Here is a 23122-nt window from a genome sequence, read left to right as displayed (position 1 = left end):
ACCCATTCCACATAGTTCACATGTGGTTTTCAATCACTCCATCCCTATAACAATTACCCACTGCCCCTGGCTTGTGATCCACACCTACTATATAGGGTGGCCATATCTACATACAAAGGTATTATTATTATTGTGTGTGTGGGTGTGTTTAACAGATTGAACACCTTTTATCACTTCTGGTCTATGCTAAAAATACAGGTTTATTCAGCAAAAAATCAAATGCACAAATCATCTGAGGCGATGAATGCATCCAGGTGCACATTCAGGGATTTATGAAAATGCATTAATGTACTATTGCCATTACTCTATGAAGCCAATTATCTTTAAAGGAGATTCAAATAATAAGAAAAGAGAGTCTTTCATATATATTCCACGAGTTGCCATTTCTGTACTCTTCATTGTCTGTGTCATTCCTGAGCTGATTCCAACTGGCTTTTGTCTCTTTTTTTTTTGAGTTGGAGTCTTGCTCCAGAGTCGCCTTCTCAGTTCAAGCGAGTCTCCTGCTTCCCCGCCCTAGTAGCTAGGATTACAGGTGCATGCCACCACGCCTGGCTAATTTTTGTGTTTTTAGTAGAGACAGTGTTTCACCATGTTGGCTAGGCTGGTCTGAAACTCCTGAGTTCAGGTGATCTACCAGCCTCAGCCTCCCAAAATGCTGGGATAACAGGCGTGAGCCACCATGCCCAGCCAGCTTTTCTCTTTATTATGGGTTATTTCCCTGCTGTTTTTCAGGCCTGTTTTAGGCCAGTCTTTGATTGGATGTCAGACATTGTTTACCTTGTTGGATGGTGGATATTTCTGTATCCCTGTGAATATCCTTGACCTTTGTTCTGGGACACAGGTATTTGGAAACAAGTTTGACTCTTCCTGGGCTTGCTTTTCAGCTTTATTAGGTTGGGACCATGGAAATGCCAGTTTTGCTCCACTATTGAGACAAACTCCTGAGCACTTTATCTGATGTCCCATAAATAATGTTTTCCACTTTGGCTAAAGGAAACAGGAAATATTCCCAGCCCTGTGTAAACCGTAGGAATTGTCCCTTGTAATCATTCTGAGTGGTCCTTTCTCTGGTCTTCAGTAATTTCCTCACAGCCATGCACTTATTAGCCAAAGACTCAGGAGGGCCACTCCTCAGGTCTCCAGTGACCTTTCTCTCTGCAGCTCTCTCCTCACCAGCCCTGACCCTGGTAAATTCAGCTGCCTCGGTATCCTCAGAATCCCAGTTCAACTCACAGAGGCTGCTGGGCTGTCTGGGTTCCCCCTCCCTATGCTGCAGCCTGGAAACGTCATCAGGAAGTGATGGGGACACGCATACGGCTCGTCACATTTGTCTCTCAGAGATCACTGTCCTTATCACCTGGCGGCCGATGTTCTGGAAAGTGTCGTTACATACATCTTATCAGGTGTGTTAGTTGCTTTGGTGGCGAGTGCAAATCTAGTTGCTGCCATTCTGTATTGGTTGGAGGCGGAAGTTCACTGCTGTAATTGCAACTTCCCTTATCACACTGAAGTGGGCACTATCACTGAACATACCATGTGATGGCCTCATGCATTGTAATGTAACACCAATGCGACTAGTGTTGTACATATTTGCCCTGTAGTTATTTGTCTCTGCTCATAACCCAGCACTAGACATGAGTGATTGTTAAGAAAGTGGAGACGAAGAGAGTGAGATGGGTACAGAGGGAAGATAACCACCTTCCAAGTGTCTGCCGGCATCTTTCTGGAGTCTGGCAGGCTGTCAGCATGCAATTGCTTGTTGAATAATTGAATGAACACACACAGGCTCGCATGCATGCACACATGAATAAATGAACCAATGCCTATGACTGAGTGGTTTCTAAAATGCTCCGCTAGTTCTCCAGACCAGACACCCCGCTTCCTTCAGACCCTTACACCCTTCCTTCCTTCCTTCCAGGACACAGCTCTCATTAGCGGAGACTGCTCCAGAGCCTTCCTGCTGGGTGGGAACGTCTGAGTTCTGGGAGGCACGCAGCCTCCCACAAGCACTGTTCCTTGCCTTGCTTCAAACAACTCCCTCACTCTTCCATTCCTTCCTCACTGCATTATCGTTTTTGGTGTGATGCTGAGCGAATGTCCCTTATTTTTTCCACAATTTTAGAAGTGGATTACTCCTTTAATTTCTTCACCATAACCCTGGCTACCCCTAGCTTTCAGGAATGTGAATGCCACTTTTAATTAGATTGTAAATTTTTAGAGTATCAGAACTCTGCCCTATCTGTTCTATTTGGAAAAAGCATCCAATATTTTTCCTAAGGATGATCTGTACTCTATCTTCATCTAGCCTTAGGGATCTTACTGACTAGAAAAAGGAAATTTGGTGGTATGATTTCACTTTTGAAGTTAGTAAACACAACTGAATACTTTCATATGTGATTGCTAAAATGTGTTCGGAGAAAAATGGTAACAAATAAACAATCCGACAATCCAGTGGTTTTGAAATGTTTCCAATGTAAGAGTTTTTATTCTGGTTTCATGCTCAATTAGAGATACCTACAACAGACTACAGACAAAAAGAATTAGGAAAAGCTCAGTGAAAATGTCAGAAAACAATAAAGTAGGGAATGTTCAGTCTTGCAGACCTCAGACATGCCACCAGGTCTGAATTTCAGTCCTAAGACTGGGTGACGAAATCTCTAATTTAGATGTGATAATTAATTTAAAACAAGATTACAGGCTTGGATCCTGACTTATGCTGACTTCTAAACAATTTCAAAGTCCTGTGACAATCATCTTTCAGGTTAAAACTTCTGGGGGTGGGGTGTCTAACAGAAGATGGAATACAATTTTGTGAGTACAGGGGAAAAACAGGATAAAGAACAGTCAAAAAAGCCAGAACCAACGTTGTCAAGCAGATAGGAGAGGCAGTGGGGATGAAGACGACAGGAGTCTTTGCTATAGACAGGGCAGGCAGGGGTGGCACGGAGGGTGGCATTACCTCAGCAGAGGGGCCAGTTCCAGTGTCAAGGCTGAGGTCTGGACAGCCTGGGAGGACGGTGGTCTCTTTAACATAGCTGCCACCAGACGGCCTTCAGGTCGGTCCTTTGCTGCTGTGGATGGCTTTGAGAGTACAGGGCAGGGCTGCTGGAGGTGGAGGCGTGGCAATGATGGCGTGGTTGCTGAGTCCTAGACACCCGGCCAAGGGGAAGTGGAGGTGGGGCATCTGGGGAAGCGAAGGTCAGCATTACTTAAGGATGTTAGGGTCTTTGCTGCACTGGAGGATGATGTCAGGTGTACTATTCTTGAAAGGGATTTCAGGGTGTTTCCAAGATAAGCGATGTTGTGTCCCCCACTCCCAACCAAACCTTGGGCTTGGGGTATGTCCCAGGGCAGGACCCACGGGACCTGGTGCTGTGGGAGGAGCGGCTTGAGTCCGAGGGTGCCACCTGCTGGAGAGATGGCTGATTGGCGGGCCTCTTTTTCCTCCTGGGCTTCTCTTGTCTTGGCTCTCTGGAATCCTGCGTGTCTGCTTCTTTCAGTGGCCAGTGGAGGAAAGCAGAGCTCCTCATCTCCATATCCTCTCTAGAGACAGAGAGATATCAGGCTTACCTTGTCTTGATGGCTGCGGGGTCTACAGAGATGTCCAACCCATCCCTACGGCTGCTTCTCAGCCCCATACCCTCGTCCCTCTTCTCATGGAAAGGAGTCTCTGGAGCACTGTGCATCCAGTGCTTTAGGCTGGGCTTAGTTCTACTCAGTTCATTTCCATGAGCCTTTGGTATCTGGGAGCCTCCCAAGGCAGGGAGAACTTGAATATGCGGACCGTCCTGACCAAGCCAGTGAAGGAACAACTCCCAGCCCAGAAGCCCCTGGAAACACGTCAGCATAGACCTGTGTCTGCCCCGGGGAGATGAGCTTGGCCGCATCACAGCCCAGCTCATCCCTGAACTGGAGATTGTACATCGGAGATATTCTATCACACCCTGAGTTCCTCTATTGACTGCTATCAGAAACAGTTTCCCAAATGTCCAAAATGGTATGATTTGTAATGACACTGAACTTAGGAATAACTATGAAGTCACAGAGCTAGATTACTATTTAGAAAATGCGCTGACAAAGCTTATTTACCCAGAAGTGCTGTCCTTCAAAGAAGGCATCTTGGGAACACCATGACCTCATTCCAGCCATGCCACCATGTTGGGAGCTCACCTTTTATCAGGGCCTTCAGGGTAATTTAAGGATATTGCTGCCCAATGTTAAACCTGATTTTGTTCCCATAATCAGTATCGCCTATCTTGATCACCCTGCCTTCACTCTGCATAATTTTTTGTTTTGTTTTTACTCCACATAATTTCTGACTATTACTGCTTCAGATTCTTCTCAAAAGTGTCAGGGAAAAAAGTGCAATAAAATGGAAATACAGTTTTTGTTATTTCTAAATAAAAAATGCCATCATTCAAATCCTTTGTGAAAGAATCAAGATTCACTACACACAATAATTTTCAAAGATTGGCTCAAAGACTCAGGAGACAATTCCCAAAAGAGATTAAAAAATTGGCCTGGGAGATAGCAGTGACATTGGAAAAGCTTTTCTGGGAGGCCACAGACAAAAATCATCTTTCAATCTGAGGCCAGTGCTTACGTAGATGTATAGGTTCTATGATAGCAGGTTCTGAGAGACTTCTAGGAATCATGCCTCAACATTGTATTTACCATCCCTGTTCTGTGAAGTCTAAAATCTTATCCCTCACGTTACCCTCAACTATCCCTCAAATTGCTACCTTCCTCCAGAGCAGAGTAAGTTGACACATTCTGGTTCCTTTTCACGGTTTTTCTCTATTTGCCATGAATTAGGATCCATGATTGCAGTCCAGTCCCTAAGCTATAATCTCTCAGAAGAAGGAGTGACAAGAAGGGGGTGTGAGAAGCAGATTTTCAGGCACTAAAGGCACAGAAAGAAGAAGGCAGAGGAGACACCTACCCACCTTCCTGGAGGACTCTGGGAAGAGAAAGAACAAGAGAGACCCAGGAGCAGCGTGTGGACAGCCCGCACCTAGGGCACTGGTCACTCAACTCATGGACCACCTGAATAATGGAATTCTAGTGAGGCAATAATGAAACAAGAGGTGACACTGTCAGGGAAAGGTGCGAATGACAAGCTATTTGAAAAATATAAGTGGAAAAAGCATTACACGACACAATGCATATTACATCTTCATTTTTGTTACGAAAATTGTGAATCCATAAGGATGACTGGAACCCTTGCATTAAACTATTCACAGTTACTCCTGGAAAATGAATTACGGTACAGCTGTCCCTTTCTTGACATTAAAAAAAGCTGCAATTGTCATACACGATAAGGAGGAAAAAATACAGCTTTTTGATATAAGCTGATATAAGCTTATGGTGAAATAAGAATCACCACAGTGGGGAAGACAGTGTAGAAGGATCTATACCAAGGTAAAACTGGTGATTACTTTCAAAAAGTGGGACTATGGGTGGTTTTTGTATTATTTCCACTTGTTTTTAATTTAGAAATTATATTAACTATGCATTACTTTTGGCATAAGAATAAAGCAGTACAAGTCATGATTAGTACAAAAAGCAGGTAGGAGTTTTGATCAAGGAAAAGTCTTTACTTGAAGCAAGCGGATACTGCTTGGCTTCTGTATTTCATGCTCCAGGATGGCTGAGGTCAGCCGAGTTCAAGATCTTTCACAAGGAAATGTCTCCTTATGGGAGGGGTGAGAGCGGGAGGCGAGGTGGGTGTGAATCTGATTGAAGACTTCTATCCCACCCCTGTGCTCATGCACCTCCCTCTCCTATCTGACCCAAGCTCATCAGTGGAAGGGGGAGGGCCACCAGGGTCCTAACCTCCAGCCAGTGGGGTTCTCCACCAGCACTCCTAGAAAAGACCCACTGAACGGCTTTCTTTTGCCCAATCTCATGCCCAATCAGAGTTCAATTAGGTGCTGTATTAATTATGTTAGGCTACAGATCTGGTTGAATAACATGATGAACCTATGATAAATATGTGTGTGTGTTCAGAGCAGGGCAGCCCGGCGCTGTGCTAGTTCCACTTCTGGGAAGAAGTGCTGAGTGCCCACTCCATGCCCTTCTGGGGTCAGAACCCACCCCCTTCACTGGATAAAGCATTGTCAGCTTGTCAGTAATCCTGCTGGATCCCTGAGGTCTCATTTGTATTTTTCCCTAAGTGTCTCTCTCAGCAAGTCTGTCTTAGAACATAAAGAACAAGAGGTCCCATGGAGTAGGCACACAGCAGATGTTTGGTAAAAACCGGGAGGCCTTAGAGTTGCAACAACTGAAGGGGAGGAGAATGAAGAGACTGAGAAGCAAAGGCTGTTGCTATCTGAATTGCTGCCGCTGGCCCTCAGGGCTGGTGAATTTCTGTGACTCCTTGTGTCCCCTTGTCCCAAGTCGTAGGGCACCACTACGTGCTTCCTGAACGTAGGCAATGGCATGTGTCCTTCTGAATTACACAGGACACTCACAGACACGGTTTGTTGCTGAACTGCAATTTTTTCAGGGCTTTGTTCCAGCATAAGAAATGGGCTCCTAATCTGACCAGAGGGGACGAAGGGAGCTAATGACATCAGAGGCTTAATGATTTCAAATGCACGATCCCTCTTAGGAGAAAACCGTCAGGAGTGACCAGGCAAGATTAAGGGGAGTGATTCATCTAATGTCATGTCAGAGGCAGTGCTGAATCTTGAGGTTTCAATCAATGACTTAATTTCCCTGATGTCAGGAGACAATATGAGTCCACAACACTACACAGGATCGAGGGAGGAGTATTAAACACTGCAGACACGATCATTTCCACTGGGACATACTCCCAAATCCAATGCCTTCATGGAAAGTTACTAAACCGCTCAAAAGAGAGATAATGAGAGGCTAATATTTTGTGTAACAGTGGTTTCACATTGCAAATACAGCAATATCAACATCCCCTCCTTAAAGAATGAGTCATTTGGAATTTAGCAATATTGATAACATATTTTATAAGACAACCTTGTTTAAAAAAAGTATTAAGAATCATTTAGGTGTCAGATTTTAAGTTGAAAATGAAAATGTGCATCAGCTTTTGCCATGTTCAGTTTTGAGCTCTTCAGCCTCCAAATGCCTTTCTTCCTGCCTTTCACTGTGCCCCGTCCTCACTCAGAAGCCAGAAGAGTGACCTGCAGGAAAGGCCCCCAGAAAGAAGGAAAGGAGCAGCGGGGGAAGACGGAGGCTTGTCTGGGCCCAGGTATCCCTTGTCTTACCCTGTAAGCAGATAGTTATAGTAAATTCCATATTTGAAAATTAAATTTCGTCAAATAATGTTCTATTGGATAGGTAACCTACAGTACATGCCTTTAACAGCCTGTGAAGGAAGCATCAGGAGTTTCTTTAGATGGCCTCATTTGGAATAGCAGCATGAACGCTCCCTAAGGAACATATTTGTAAAGTAAGTGAGAAAGAACTCCTGAGGAAAGGATCTACCAGAAGAAAATCCCAGCGTTGTTACAAAGTCAGACCTACACCTTCATTTTTGTACTCGGTTCTGCTAGTCCTGATCATAGAAACAGAGACAGGTTAAGCTCTGAACTTAACGGGTTAAATGTGACCTCTGCTCAAGAGAACTAAACTCAGTCTCTTGCTCCCATAGAGGCAGCCAGAACAAAAAAGAGTGGAAATGACAATGGGGGATGAGGGAGTCAATGAACGCTTCCACTGTGTGAAGCCCAGAAGAGAGAGTAGATAATTCACAGTGCAGAGCTTTAAATAAAGCCTGGGGAAGATGGAAAACAAAGCCTTTTCTCAACATACAAAGAACAGCATTTTCATTCTAAAATAATGATAACATTGAGTTTGGTAAAAATGGGCAATAGCTAGATACATCTGCTCATATTCCTTTATAAGGAGCTGTAATTCGGATATCGTAGGCACCGGAAGCTAGACCTGCAAGAGTAGGTATACCTACTTCTACCATTGTCAGAGTAGAAGTTTGAGATTAACAGAAAATGTGCTGCTATTTTAAATGAAGTATCATGCCCATCTAGACAAAGAATGAAGAATTGTAGCATATGTTTTTGGTAACCACAGCTAAGGAAAGGTTCTCTGTAGAGCTGCACACCCCTAGAGGAGAGTCACTGGGCAGCTGCTAGCATCTGTTTGTATACTGATTTGTTCTTCAAATAGTCATTGGGGGCATTCTGTGAGCTGGACCCTGGAAACTGGGATTCAGAGGCAGATAGAACCTGTCCCCCACCTTCAAGGACTTGTGCCTACAGAGTCCAATGCAAAGGAAATTTGATTTAACGGAAAGCTCCACAGGTTGCAGTGGGACCACCTCACTACATGGTGGTGGGTTGGCGGGGGCAACCTGGGGTGCTGGGACATCGCATGGTGGTGCTGATGTCTGAGCTCAGTCTTGGAGTTCTCTAGGTGGCCGAGGGCAAGAAATAGCTTTCCAGGGAGAATACTTAATCTGGCGGAGGCACAGAGACCTGAGAAAGCATGGTGTGGGCAAAACCCACACATAGCTTAGAGTGGTTAGTATGCAGAAGGCACTGGCGGGTTGGCTGGAGGTGGCTAGGGACAAATGAGGGAAGGTAGTCAGGCCTGGGCCAGACCAGCAAGAGGCTAAGCTGCGATAAGAAGGGGTGATGGGGACGGGGCTCTGAAGGATTTTTAAGTGGGGAAGAGTCAAAGGCAGATTTGCATGTGAGGAAGTTGATTCTGCTGAGCCTTCTGACAAGTGACTGGGACTGTGGCAGAAGGAGGCTGGAGGACATGAGAGCTCCTGGCCAGTTAGGATCACTGTAACCTGGAGACCAAGGGGGCGTGGCAGGTGAAGAGCAAGCAGCCGCCAAAGATGACCACCAGATTTCTGGCTGTACAGCGCCGTGACTTGTGGGTGAAAGGGTGAACAGAGATGGAGAAGGCTGAGATGGGAGCAGGTTTGTGGGGAACTGCTATTTCAGTTTTAGATGTGCTAAATTTTTGAGATTCTATACACTCAGGTAGAAATATCCAGTGGGTGGCTGGAAATAATGCTGTTCCCACAATGTGCCAAACGCCTGCCAGACAATGACTATCGCTATCTTCACACCACCATCATCTTGCAGAAGAGCTCCGGGTCGACGAGCAACCACAAAACTAATGACAGCAGGGCTGGGAGATAAATCCAATTTTGGTTCCAATGTGCTTCCCCTATAGTTACCCAACATGGCTGCACCTTGCAACCAGCTGAGTGTGGGGGGCTTTCAAAAAATCCATCTCAGGGCCCACGCTTGGATTCTGTGACTGTGATGCACAAGCGCAGGGGAGCAGCCTGTGTTGGAGAAGGAGACGTGAGGTCCTTATGAAGAAAGAAATTAAATAATAGCAATAATAGTAAAACAAAACCGTATAATGTGTAGTTGCTATATAATAAATTTTGCTGTGTTGTGTGCTGTTTAATATGATACCTCCCAGCTCTGTTTCAGGCAGAATAACTGCCTTCCTGCAAAACCACTGAACCTGATCTATCCTCCCCACCTTCTTAGCAAAGTTCCCAGGCATCTAAAAAGTCCTGTTTTTCTTTCTAACCAGCCGCAGGGTCACAGAACAAATAAAAACTGCAAAATGTATCTCTCACAATGTTACTTTTCAAATGTAAAGTACATCACAAAACATGCTACAAGTTAGTTAATTGCTCTTTGTTCTGGCTTCTGTAAACCACTTCCTGCTTCGAAGTCCTGTACTACCTAGGTACATAAAAGGCACCCTGTTTTCTTTGTCCTTTGCTCAAAATTAAAAAGCCATTCCACTTAGCCTGTAATAATGTTAAATAAAATCCTCCTGCAACCCCAACGGTCTCTCTAAATCTCTCACTTCCCACTACACTTAGTGTGAAGAGAGTCATGGAGGTGGTGGGTGGCTGTGAAGTCAGGCAGGGAGGAAACCCAGAGAGGTGGAGCCGCAACAAGCCTAAGAGGAGGGGTTAGGGCAGAAGGGCATGGCTGGTGGTGTCCAAGGCAACTGCAGGAGCAGGCTCAGTCAGTGAGGGTGGAGCTCACCGGTGCAGCCTGGTAAGAGGTCTCCTGTGGCCTCTGTGGAAGGAGTTTCTTGGAGGGGTGAGGGTGGATGCTGATACCCAAGGCTCAGGAGTGAACAGGAGGCAGGAGAGTCTCTCCAATGGCACATGGAGCCTGGCAGTGAAGGGCAGGGAGCGTGCTGGGTCACACTGCAGAACCGAGGGAGTGGGATTTATTTAGGAGTGTGTATGTTTGTGGGTGCTGCACGTGTGTGAACAGGAGGCAAACCTGTGTACTTGCGAAGAGGAGCTAAGGAAGGAGGTAAGAAGAATCCAGGGATCACTGATGAATCCAGGACTTGAGGCAGTGGAAGATGGGCCTCTGGAGCCCAGTGGACAGACTGGATGAAAAGAAGGACACTGATTCTTTGACATCAGAGCAAAGGCAAAGACTTCCATAAGCCCAGAGCTGGGAGATTGGAAGTGGAGGGAGAGGCTGTCTGATGATTATGTGATGAAGCAGAAGGTCAGCCCATCGGGAAGAATGAAGGTTAGCACTCAAAGACAGCTTGCAGACTCTAAGAGAAACTGGAAGATGTTTCCTGGGTCCTTTTCCCCAACACGTGCTCAACATCCAGCTTCACCTCTTTTTGTATGCCATTGACTCCAAGGTCATGGCTCCATGATCCCAATTTTGATGCCCCTCATTGGACCCATGGACTTGGGTTTTTGTTTGCCCTGCAGGCCTCCTTCTTTCCTTCTGCCTTGCCTTTAGCCCACCTTTACAGCTCTTGGCAATCCTACTGCCTCAGCTGAAAATGTGTTCACCCCACTGCAGCCCCGGGAAGCCACCGCCCACCTATATGCTGACCTGGCTACAGGCAAGCAGGGCCAGCCCCTCGCTCCCACCTCCCAGCAAGGGGAGAGGTAGGTAGGTGACTGGACCCAAATGCAATTTAATTAGAAGTCCTTGAATCTTTACAGATAAAAGGGGAACAATTCCTTCATATTCATCACATATTCATGAATACTTTTCTGAAGGGTCAAATAATGTTGAATTTGAGATTAGAACCAGATGAATAAATAGCAGGTGAAAGGTGTGATGTTGAAGGGATAATATCACAGAGCTACATTTTAAGTAGGACATTCTCCATCTCTGCTTTTCTTCCCTAGTATTAAGAGGTCATGGATCTCATCTCAAAAACAGATTAAAGGTGCAAGGATATAAATTAATATTCAAGAGATAAAAATTGAGTACACTCACACTTTTGGATCCTCAGGAATTGGGGGTGACTTTATATGAGAGCAGGAGAGCGCATACTTGTTTTGGCTGATCTTAATAAGTGCACTCCGAGGGCAAAATTCCTGTAATAGTACCGACAGAATTCACTCAATTTAAATCAGAAATGTCCACAATTCAGATATAATTGTATTCTAGCTCAACCCATTATAATAGCTTCTAGTCATTATCCTATTCAGGGTGACACTTAAAAGAACAGTTTAAATTCAGAACCTCACTTGATAATTATTTGCTGAATAAGTCATCATTGAGTCCTCTCTGTCATTTCTCCATATTCTGGATCAATTTCCAAGTATTCCCATGGAAGACACACACACACACACACACACAGCTTCATATAACCACCTTCCTTTCTATCTTTATTTCAGCCTTTGGCCACCACTTTTGCTGAATACCCCACCTTCAGCCTCTTTGGGTCCCCCCAAGTTCCCATTAGAACTATCTCCAATATCCTTCCCCCTGGCCATGCCCCTGTAGTTTCCAGGGCCCCACATCCCCCACGACCTGTAGGTAAATTCCAAGGTCTTTTCCTGGGCTCTGCGGCTTCCCCTTAGGGATCCTGGGCCAACTGCCTCATCTCTCCCCGCACCCTGGGGCATACCTGGGGCCATCTCTTAAAACATCCCTCCCTCCCTTTCACAGTTGATATTCCCAGAGTGGTGCCACATTCAGGAAGAGGAAGGCTTCCTCATGCTCTGCCCTTCCAGACTGCTTCTCTACTGCTATCCAGACAGCTTCAGGAAACTCCATTTTCTCCAAGGGTTTTTATTCTGGATTGATGAGAGTGCACCTCCTTTTCTGCTTGTTCTGTTGGGTTGGATACAGTGCTGTTGTGACTGCTGGCTCTGATGGGCTTTCTCCTTTGCCCTTAACCCTAAAATTCATTTCCCGTGCCCCTCTCCCTGATGTAACTACCTGATGCCATGGTCAAGGATGCCCTGGGTATTTTTATTCTGTATTCTAGGCAGCTGGGCATGGTAGTTTAGAGGGCAGGCCATGGAGCCAGATTGTCTGCATCCAAACGCCTGCTCTACACACCAGGTGTGTGTTTTAACTGCTTGCTTCAATTCCTTTTCTGGAAATCAAGATAATAGTCTCTGCCTAATGGTGTTCTGAGGATCCAAGCGTCTGCTCTGTGTAAAGCGCTTGGATTGGAATGCATGGCACATAGTAAGGGCCTAAGAAAGTTAGCCACTGTTATCTGGCTTTTTGCTCACCAATCAAGTTCACTTGTTGGTCTGTTTTCCAGGCATATTAAGTCTTCCATCAAGACAATTTCATTTTCTATTAGGAGTGTCATTCATTCAAGTAATTAAAAAAAAAATTGGGAGACCCTTCTCTTCATCAGGGGCTGTGATGGGAGAGACAAAGGTGAATAGACGTGGTCACTGCCTTTAAGGGTTGAGAGGTTGGTGACAAAGCCAGTTTGGCAAGGGCAGTGTAGTGGACAGGAGGAACCCGATGGCCCTGCAGGAAGTCACAATCAGGTGGAGTCTTTAGGGTGACAGGAGTTTAGGGGAAAGGAGATGGGAAGGGCAGTCCAGGAAGAGGCAAAAGCCTAGGGCTTGGAAAAGCGCACTGCATTCAGGAAGCAGTGAGCCTTCCACCTGGCTGGAGGTCATGCTCATGGAGCAGGCTGGGGCCACACTGGGGTTCTCGGGGGATTCTCCCTAAGGGTGACTCGAAGCATGTGTGTGGGTTGGGAGGAGGCGGGGGACATCAATCAGGCAAACATCATCATCAATTTTGTAAACTGATAAAGAATTCTTCTAAAACTTTTAGAAAAATTACATAGAGAAATACATAATTAAGGAAGGATTTCTTAAACAAATATAGAAAGGGCAGTTCATAAATGAGAAAAGGGATAAATCTGACCATATTAAAATTTAACGCTTCTCTGTCAACAAAGATTCCAAAGTTAAAAGACAAGTAACAGATGGGGAAAAATACTGGCTGCATATATTACCAAGAATTACTACCCAGAAGACACAGAAGACCTCCCCAGTCAATAAAAAAGTCAAACGATCCAATAGACAATATAGACCCTTAACAAACATCTGTCCAATGAGCAAATCAATCTAGAGATGATACAGTTATCACAGTCATTCCCGCTCACTGGCCCTGGGGAGTGCGGAAGGAAGGGAGCTGAGCGATGTGCTAACCTCTGCAGCCACTTCACCACTCCGTTACCCAACACCTGCCTGTCAGACACACAGATCGCTTACGTGTCTTTTCTTCAAGCCTCACACTCACCCTGTAGGGTATACATAGACAAATATAGATATGCAAAATATTCACTTTATATGTGATCAAACCGAGTCTCAGAGGGTGAAGCAACCTGCCCAGGTCAGACAATAAAGAGCAGAGTGAATGTTCAAATAATCCTAACACAGATCTTTTGATTGGAAAGCCCGTGTTCTTTCCACTTGACTCCATTTTGTGCCTGTCTGCCCTTATGTCTCCCAACTTCTACCAACTCTGGAGGTGGTTTCTAAGTAAGTAGGAGATGGGGAACCAGGTAGTGGCACCCCAATACAGGGGACACAAAAGAGAAGAAGGTGCTTGGGGAAAGGGGGTGCATTGCCTTGCGGAGTCTGAGATGCCCGTGCTCACCCTGAGGAAGTGTTCCAGGAGGACCCAGCTAGAAGTGCAGGGTTGGAGCTCAAGGCAGGAGTGCAGGGCTGGCACTTCTGGCACAGAGGAGATGTCCAGAGATGGAGGGTGACTTCGAGAGATACCAGGAGGAGGCAGGAGAGGACAGCACTGGGAGGGGCCCAGAAGGTGCCCAAGTCTGCAGGGTCAGCAGAGGAGCACAAGGAAGGGGCAGTCTGAGCAGGAGGATGAGGAGGATGAGGAGGATGGAAATCGAGAGAGAGTGGTGCTACAAGACCCTAGAGTGAGTCTGCCCCTCCATCAAATGCAAAGTGCTGTTCAGCAATGAGAGCCAAAGGACCACACAGAGGGCGTCAGAGGCCATGGTCGCCTCCGTGAAGGCAGGGTGTGTGGCACAGTGGGCAGAAGCCAAAACACAGGGAGTAGAGAGTAGGGCAGCAGATGCAGCCAGGGAAACCATTCATCAAGATGCCTGGAAGTGCCAGGAAACAGCTTGGCACTGCCCAGGAGAAAGTCCTTTTCTAAATGAGAATCTACTTACTCTCCGGTTGTTACACTTCAAAACCGTGTAGAATTTTTCTGCATCCACATGCTTATTGGGAAGTGCTATGACTATGGCGGGGACGTAGAAATCAAATCCTTTGGGTATCACGATTTTGGCAAACACATAATCTCCAACCTGCAGAGGAGAACATATAGCAAATGCTTTGCTTATGGATTGTACAGACAATATTAATATAAGCTCATTTTAAAACACTCCAAGGCAATTGGCAATTACTGATGCTAAAATTCAAATACGTATTTTTTTTCTCAGTTAAGAAAGAATTCCAACATTGGGCCACGTCTGAAATGTTGTGATCAGTTTGGGAAACCCCATTTTAGTAGGACTTCAACAACTGACTAGGGCCCAGGGAACAGCCAGCAAGACAGGGAGGGTTCTGGAAACCAAATCCCAAAGAGAGTAGTTGAAAGAACCTGGAGTGTTTGTCATGCAAAGATAAACAGTGTCCTCATCTGCCAGAAGGGCTGTCACCAAGACATAGGAAGGGAGAGGTCTGTTTAATGTCGCTCCAAAGCACACACCCAGAATCCACGGGTAAAAGTCACGAACAGAGAACTTGCAGCAGAAAGAGTATGCTGTGGAGAGACACGCAGAGGCTGTGGGCCCTTGTGCGTCGTCAGGGCACAAGAGCACTGTTGGGGGCCAGGGCTCTGACTAGGAAGCAGAAACAGAGGCCCGAGGATGAATTCTCGGATTCCTCCTCCAGCGCTTCTCCTCTGGGCTAACGCTGGGCGAGACACAGCAGTGGGGTGCTCTGCCAGGATTGCCCTCTACTCCTGGGCCTTGGAGCTGGAATTAGGATAGCGGCAAGAGAATGAATCAGACACGGCACAGCTTTTGATGCATTTGTGAGCAGATGAGAACACATTAGTCTGGCTCATCTGAGGCAGGAGAACAGGGTATGGCATCAGGAAACTTAAGGTCAATTCGTGCTGACTTTCTAAAGCTAAACCAAGGGAAAGTACCAACGTCTGGGGGCAGGGAATCTGGGGCCAATTCGTGATAATTTCCTAAAGTTAAAATCAAAGGGAAAACATCTGGGTCTGGGGGCAGAGAACCTAAGGCCAATCACCGCAAACTTCTAAAGATAAACCAAAAGGAAAAACCCCATCACCCACACCCAGTAGCAAAGGATCAAAGGCCACTCTCCCTGCAACCCTCCCCTTCCACCCCGACTCAGAGGGAAAGGGAGTGTGCCTTGGACTGGCCATGGGCGACAATTCACCTCAGCCTTTAATTAGCCACAGACCAAATCCTTCATCCAGATAAGGGGTAGTCCATAAGAACCTCAGAAGGAGTACTTAAAACCCAGAGAGCTTTGTAACAGCGCCCCTGAGCCGCTTGCTCGGGCCCATTCCCACAGTTTGGAGTGCTTTCCCACTTTAATAAATCCTGCTCTTCATGCTTTGTTCCTGTGTTCCATTCCTTTGTTACTTTATTTGTGCATATTGTTCAATTCTTCGTTCAAAACACCACGGACCTGAACAACTCACACTCATGGCCTTTCTTCTGGTAACACGTGTGGAATGCACATTTGGGTTAGCTGTGCATTACGGTATCACCGTCTGACATCAGCTGACCACAGTGCCAAAGAAAGTGCTACCTGTGCCCTTGTTATTATATATTATGTTATAATATAATATTATGGAATAGAATGGAATCTTTTGCAGTTAAAAGTGTCAACAGTACTGGCAGCTACAGCAACGGCTTTCCCCCAACCATCTATTGTCTTGCAAAGGGACAAGGACCTCAAGGTGCAATGCGAGCAAGCCTGTGCAGCCCTGAGCTACGTGACAGGGAGTCGGCAGGTCAGGGTCAAGAGCAAAGAAATTGCAAGGCAACAGGTCCCAGAACAGGGACCACTGTTCTTCCTGCCCAAACACACCCTCCTTGCAGGAGCCCGCGTAGGTTTAGCAAAGGGCCAAACAGCGGTCTTGGCGTCCTCTGTTATCCAAAACTCTGTGGATGGTGAAAAATGGCCCCAGAACACATCAGGGAATGGGTACCTGGAGCAGCGGGCAGGGCATGGCACCCCCCACAGGCATGATGAAGGAGGTGGACACAACCTTGGTGTCTCCGTATCTGAAGTCCACCAGTGCTTGGGTGGGGCTCACACACTTCTTCACAACTCCTAGAAGGAATCAAAGAAAACATAAACTATAAAGACAAATAGCGTCGCTTTCCTTAGGCTTGTGCACACGTTGCCTGTTTAAATCAGTGTGCCCTTTGATTTCTCCAGCAGATAATGTTGGGTACCATAGGATGCCCACTGGGTTGAACAACTCAAAGTGGTGATGCACACAATGCCTGGTCATCAGCCTGGGCACCTGCTGAGATGAGAACCAGAGAGAAGGCATGAGACCTGTTCATCCGACACTATCAGCCTCCGTCCTGACAGGAACACGGGTCCTGGAAATAAAGATCCTCTTCCCGAACACCTCCTACCACCTGATTTGTTCATTTACCTTACCTCTATTTTCTTCCATAATATCTAAAGATAGAAAATACATGTTGTTAATTAGATTGTGAAAGTAAAAAGGAAATAAAACTCCCATCCAAATCGGCTTTTCATCTGACTAGACTGAGCATACTCAGCTTCCCTAAAATGTACAGCCAAAAAGGAACAAAGAAAAAAGAAGTAAGGCTGGGTGTGGTGGCTCATGCCTGTCATCCCCCACACTTTGAGAGGCCGAGGCAGGTGGATCACCTGAGGCCAGGAGTTGGAGACCAGCCTGGCCAGCATGGTGAAAACCTGTTTCTACTAAAAATACAAAAATCAGCCGGGCATGTTGGGCTCATGTAATCCCAGCTACTTGGTAGGGTGAGGCAGGAGAACCGCTTGAACCTGGGAGGCGGAGGTTGCAGTGAGCTGAGATTGTGCCATTGCACTCCAGCCTGAGTGACAAGAACGAAACTCCATCTCAAAAAAAAGAAAGAAAGAAAGAAAAGAAGTAAGAAGTTTCTTTTTTTAGTTATACTAAAGGAGTGCATGATAGATACCAAAGGTTGATGTAAAAGTAATTGCGGTTTTTGCTGTTAAAAAAGTGACCAAAACCACAATGACTTTTGCACCAGTCTAGTATACACGCACATATATATATTATTTAATATAGAATAATTTTGTTATACATTTTAATTAATATAATTATTAGAATAAATTATCCCTATAGGAAAAGAAAATACCTGTGTTAAAATGCACATTTTTAATCATTTATATGACTTAAAATTTATCTTCTCATTAAAAAGGGATTCTAGACACAAAGGGGGAGATGATGACATTGGCCACCTCCCTGGCAGTATCAGCTGCTCACAGACCTTCACGGAGACGGAATTGTGCATGTGCGTCCCGCCGGGCTCCACAGCACGTGCTGTAGCAGCTCCCCGGTCCTGGCTCATGTGCCTGCTAAGCAAAGCCCCACGTCCTCTCGTGGGGCAAAGAGACAACTGTTGATTTTCATCTTGATCCATGTGTTTTGTTTTAAATGGCCAAAGGAATGAATTTTTTTTTTAAATACACACACACAAGCCAGCTTACCATTGTGTGTTTTCTTATTGGACTAAAATGTTTAACTTGGGTTTTGAAATATTTACACATTATTCACACATTTTCTATCATAAACTGACTTTACCCTTTTAATCAGAAAAGTGAATACTACCCTTTAGAAATTATTTCTACTCTGGAAACAAGAGCCACACACTGTGTGCCCCATGTCCCTCCCACGGCCCCAGGGAAGGGTCTGGGCTGCCACCACAGTCACATTGGCCCATGTGACTCTCCAAATTCTTAGCCTCTGGGACTCAGCAGTATCCAGTATCAAACCTGCGAGGCAGTTTTTCGGTCGTTTGCCTAAATTGAGAAGTTGTGACAGAGACTGCGTAGCCGACAAAGCCTAAACCATTTACCACTGACTTTCTTCTTTGAACCTAAACTTTTTGGAATGTTATGATGACTTTCTTTTAGTTCCTTCAATTCAGTTTCCTTCTTTGTAGATGTGGGTCTTTGTTCATCTACAGATATAAGCACAATTTCTCACTGTCTGTCTTCAACTTAGCCTCATGGGCCCTGCGGCGGCCGCACCCTGGGTGCCACCTCTGCTAAGCCTCTGTACCTGCTCCTCAACCTCATTAAGGAATTGCTACCATTTCTTGTGTCCTAATCAAGATCAGCTCCAATTTTTGGCTTCCCTTACCCTGTAGTTTCTCTCTGTCCCCAGCTGGGAGAGGTGAGGTCGCATCTCCCAGTTCTAAAATCTCTGGGACCTGTTGGAAGACCTGAGCTCTGGAGGGTGGCCAAGCCGATGAACCTCCACTGCCTCCCCTCTTTCTCTGGGCGGAGGCTGGTAAGCCCAGTGCCTCCCTGGGAACTAGTCAGCTCCCTGCCTCAGTCGGAGGCTGTCCTGTACTCGGCTGGGGAAAGGGCCTGCACTCCTATGGAGGCCCTCAGCAGAAATGCTGCGGGTGCTCAGGGTCAGAGAATTGATGTCACAATCTGAGTAAACAGTGGACGTAAGTCTGTTTGGTGAAAGACGCATGAATAGTTCTGAACCTTTGTTCCAAACAGGTTTTCTCAGGCTGGAGACTGGATTTTATTTTTTTAAACCTTTGGCTCTAAGAACCTTTCAATATACCAAGCCCAGCTGAAATTCCACCTCTTTCACTCTGCTCCAGCCAGTGCATCCCTCCAGCTGCCCACTCCTCGGCAGTGTCATCCTTCATGGCCCTCATGTTCGCTTCTTCCTCCAGTCTCAGAGGTTTCCCTTCTAAGTGCTGTGCTGCCTTTTGCTGCTTTGACTTGCTGTGAAATGTTCTAAGCTGCCGTGAAACAGAAAACAGCTCCCTCCTTTCCAGGAGAGGAGGTGAGGTGTTTATCCCTATCTCCTAAGAGGAGCTCTCATACGGGATGCAGAAAACCTCTTTCCGTGGAATTAACGAAGGGCTGTACATCATCACATGTAAGCTACACAGTAAGCTCATGAAGGGTTTGTTTTAAATCCTGTTGGAGAAGACGGGGACACTGAGGTGCAGAGAAACAAAGTGGCTGTAGCTGTGTGGCCAACAGAGGCAAGAGGCAGAATTCAAATAAATGAAAACGTAGGATTTTCTGGCCCAAACTCATTACACCTGAGAAAGCGTTCCATTTTGTCCCCATTTTTCTTCATTATAACTTGTTCTTATGGCATAGTGCAGAAATCACTGTGGATTTCCTGAAGTAAAATGGTGTTTCTCACTGAACAACAGGAAGGATGACTCAATTTCCACATATAATGATTTAAAATAAGGGTTGAAAATGTGTCTTCTTCCTTGGCTTTCAGCATCCGGATGAGCCAGGCTATCACTCTATATAACACGTCATTTCCTCAACTGGATAACCCACACTGACCCCTGGAATGGCGTCGGCTACAGGGAAATCCCCGCCACAATTCCAGCCCAGCCAGCTCAGCTACGCAGACCTGGCCTCATGCAGTGGACACCCCAGTCCAGTGACTCCAATCCTGCCTTCTGCTGAGGTGCATTTTAAAGTGAGCTGTTTTTCATTAAAAGTGTTTAGGAGGTTTTGAACAACAGTTATTAGAAAAGGACTCACCAATAACGCCATGCCTTGTGTTCTGCAAAATTCTATTTGGCCTTCTTTTGTGTGTGTGTGTGAGGGAAAAGAGTGACTCACAGTGAACAGGTGATCTAAATTAACATCACCAGTGAGGGCAGGTGAGCACCATGTGCCTCTAGACAGGATGACCCAGAGGGCCGCAACATCACTTAGGCAGTATCCTGGCAGGGAATGATAACCTGAATCTAATCTAACCCAAATTGAGGACCATTCTATACAATAACTGGCCTTACACTTAAATAATGTCACTATCACGGAAGATAATAGGAAAGATAAAGAAGACTAAAGAGACCTGCCCACTAGATGCAATACACGATTCTGGGCTGAGACCTGTACTGGAGAAAATAAATATGACAAAGGCCATTATTGTGACAATTAATGAAATCTAAATATATAGATTAAATAAAAGTACTATAACAGTGTTACATTTTTTGAATTTTCTAACTTTATTGTAGTTATGTTGAGAGATTATTTTTACTCTTAATACACACTGATGTGTTAAGGGATAAAATAATGATAAATGTTACCTAATTTCTAAGAGTTTAGAAAACATAAGGGGTGTGTGTGTGTGTGTGTGTGTGTGTGTGTGTGTGAGAGAGAGAGAGAGAATAAAATAAAATATGTGATAAAATGTGACCAAACATTAAAAATTGGCAAATCTGGGTAAAGAGTATACAGGAGTTCACTGTATTATTCTTGTGACTTTTCTGTATATTTGAATTTTTAATGAAAAAAAACTATAAAAGTAAAGTTATTCCCAATTAAGGAAAGATCAGGTGACTGGGGAGAAAGGGCCCAAAAACTAAGCTCATGGAGATAACCCATGCACTGTCACTTAATTTGGCTGAGTCAAAGTTTACTACTTAGACACTAATCAAAATTACCAATTATATGCCCAAATTCAAATATTTCCTTCAAGCTGACTTATTGTAGTTTAATTACGCTGCAAATTAAAAACTCCCACTTGGTCAGATCCCATGCAGCTATTGGGAGTACAGTATGTGCTTTCTGCTTCTAACTGCACATGAAAAAAATTTCCGTTGTGGCCTCAGGCATTGCAGATACCCATGGTATCAGCCCTGTCTCCTCTACTCCCCGAGTAGGTCTTTAGAATTTTCTCATCACACAAGGATGGTGCTGGGTAGAAGTTCGAGCCATTCTACATTTCTCTGAGGCCCTGGACAGCAAACTGACCCCAAGCCCTAACATAACCACTTAGAATCCAGTCCCTTTTCTCATTTTCTTTTCTTTTTTCTTTTTTGGAGATGGAGTCTCACTCTGTCACCAAGGCTAGAGTGCAGTGGTGTGATCTCAGCTCACTGTGACCTCTGCTTCCTGGGTTCAAGCAATTCTCCTGGCTCAGCCTCCTGAGGAGCTGGGATTACAGGCATGTGCCACCACGCCCAGCTAATTTTGTATTTTTAGTAGAGATGGGATTTCACCATGTTGGTCAGTCTGGTCTTGAACTCTCGGCCTCAGGTGATCTGCCTATCTCAGACTCCCAAAGTGCTGGGATTACAGGCATGAGCCATTGCACCCAGCCCCCCTCTTAGCATTATCATTCGACTGCCAATTTAGCAAGAAAACCCTCTCCAAGGTTCAAATTCAGAAAATCAAAATTTCACAAGCAGGGGTGGCCTCCTACAATACCCGCTTAGAAAATCTGTGCCCCAGAGAAACGAAAGATTTTCAGTCCTTCTTGTAAAGAAGGGTGTCATGCCTTAGCCTACACGCTCATCCCAAGTGCTGGGATCCATATTTACTCTCGTCCAGGCAACGCTCAGGCACATTTATCACATTTCCAATAACTTGTCCTCGTTGTCAGTTGTACATATGTGCCTGCTAGAAACCAAAAATCGTGCTGAAGTATTTTTTCTCACCTAAAAGATTATTCATTTAAATTTAAATAATAATTATTCTTTTAACTGTTGATAGATCATGCCTATGAAAGGCCAGCTATGTATCCGCAATGTAATCTTTTTTTTTTAGAAAGAGTCTCACTTTGTCACCCAGGCTGGTGTATGGTGGCACAGTTTTCAGCTCACTGCAGCCTCTGCTTCCCAGGTTCAAGTGACTCTCCTGGCTCAGTCTCCTGAGTAGCTGGGACCATAGGTGCATGCCATCATGCCTGGCTAATTTTTTTTTTTTTTAGTAGAGACGAGGTTTCACCATGTTGCCCAGGGTGGTCTTGAATTCCTGACCTTAAGTGACCTGCCAGCCTTGGTCTCCCAAAGTGCTGGGATTACAGGTATGAGTCACTACGCCTGGCCTGCAATGTAATCTTTTGCCTAACAGAGCTTCCTCAAGGTTTTCTTCCAGTTCCCTTTTCCCTAGAGACCCTTCCCATACTTTTGATGATGACCTTTGTTGTTATGTCTCCCAAATCTCCATTTCCAGACTCTAGACCCACCTCTCCAACTGCTTCTCTGACATCTTCAGCTGGGCATCTCATAGGCACCCGCAATTCATCATGTCCCAGACACATCTCATTGTCTTTCCGTCCACACCACCATCTTCTGTAGGTACCACTATCTATCTACCGCTCTAAGCCAGGGATCAGAGAGACACCTAACCCTATGTCATCCACTCTTCACACAGCAGCAGGAGAGAGCTTTTTAAAACTTCAAATGTGATTGTGTTTCTCACTGCTTTAAATGTGGCTCTCATTGCCCTCAGCGTAAAGTGCAAATCCTAAACATGACCCTTTATACATGGCCCCATGCTTACCTCTATGAAGAGCTTTATTATTTCCACCCTTCCTTCTCATTCTAAGTTCCAGCCAGAATCACTTTTATTTCTCCAGACATAGCTGCTTTTTTTCATTGCTAAGTTTTCACACATATTGTCACCATCCATGAAACTCCCTTCATACCTCCACCCCCTGCTGAACTGCATCTGGCTGATTCCTTCAGGAATCACATCCCCAGGGATTCTGGAGCAAACCTCTGAGGCCCAGCTACCCTGGGCACGTGCACGCCAGTCTGAGGCCTGGGCACCACTGTTATCTCTGTTGGAACTCTCTTTCCCAGATAATCTCATGGCTTGCCCCACCTCCTT

At 45.5% G+C, this 23122-nt stretch overlaps 1 protein-coding gene across 1 annotated transcript in view; it reads right to left on the bottom strand.

Moving 5' to 3' along the window:
- Positions 1-2452: 2452 nt before the first annotated feature.
- The window catches only part of VWA3B (von Willebrand factor A domain containing 3B), a 264931-nt gene continuing 244261 nt past the window's right edge, over positions 2453-23122 (bottom strand). The window contains exons 23-27 of the mRNA XM_064371448.1: positions 16464-16588; positions 14437-14574; positions 11247-11347; positions 3327-3543; positions 2453-3184 (exon numbers count right to left, since the gene is read on the bottom strand). Of these exons, the coding sequence (XP_064227518.1) occupies positions 3053-3184; positions 3327-3543; positions 11247-11347; positions 14437-14574; positions 16464-16588 (713 nt within the window). The 3' untranslated portion in view covers positions 2453-3052. The remainder of the gene's footprint in view (positions 3185-3326; positions 3544-11246; positions 11348-14436; positions 14575-16463; positions 16589-23122) is intronic.

The sequence above is a fragment of the Aotus nancymaae genome, unplaced genomic scaffold (genome assembly GCF_030222135.1).
Source record: "Aotus nancymaae isolate 86718 unplaced genomic scaffold, 86718_ANA_hifiasm-v0.15.2.pri h1tg000131l, whole genome shotgun sequence".
In the NCBI taxonomy this organism is placed as follows: Eukaryota; Metazoa; Chordata; class Mammalia; order Primates; family Aotidae; genus Aotus; species Aotus nancymaae.
The sequence above is the reverse complement of the archived record's forward strand: the minus strand, read 5'-3'. Positions and strand labels throughout refer to the sequence as shown.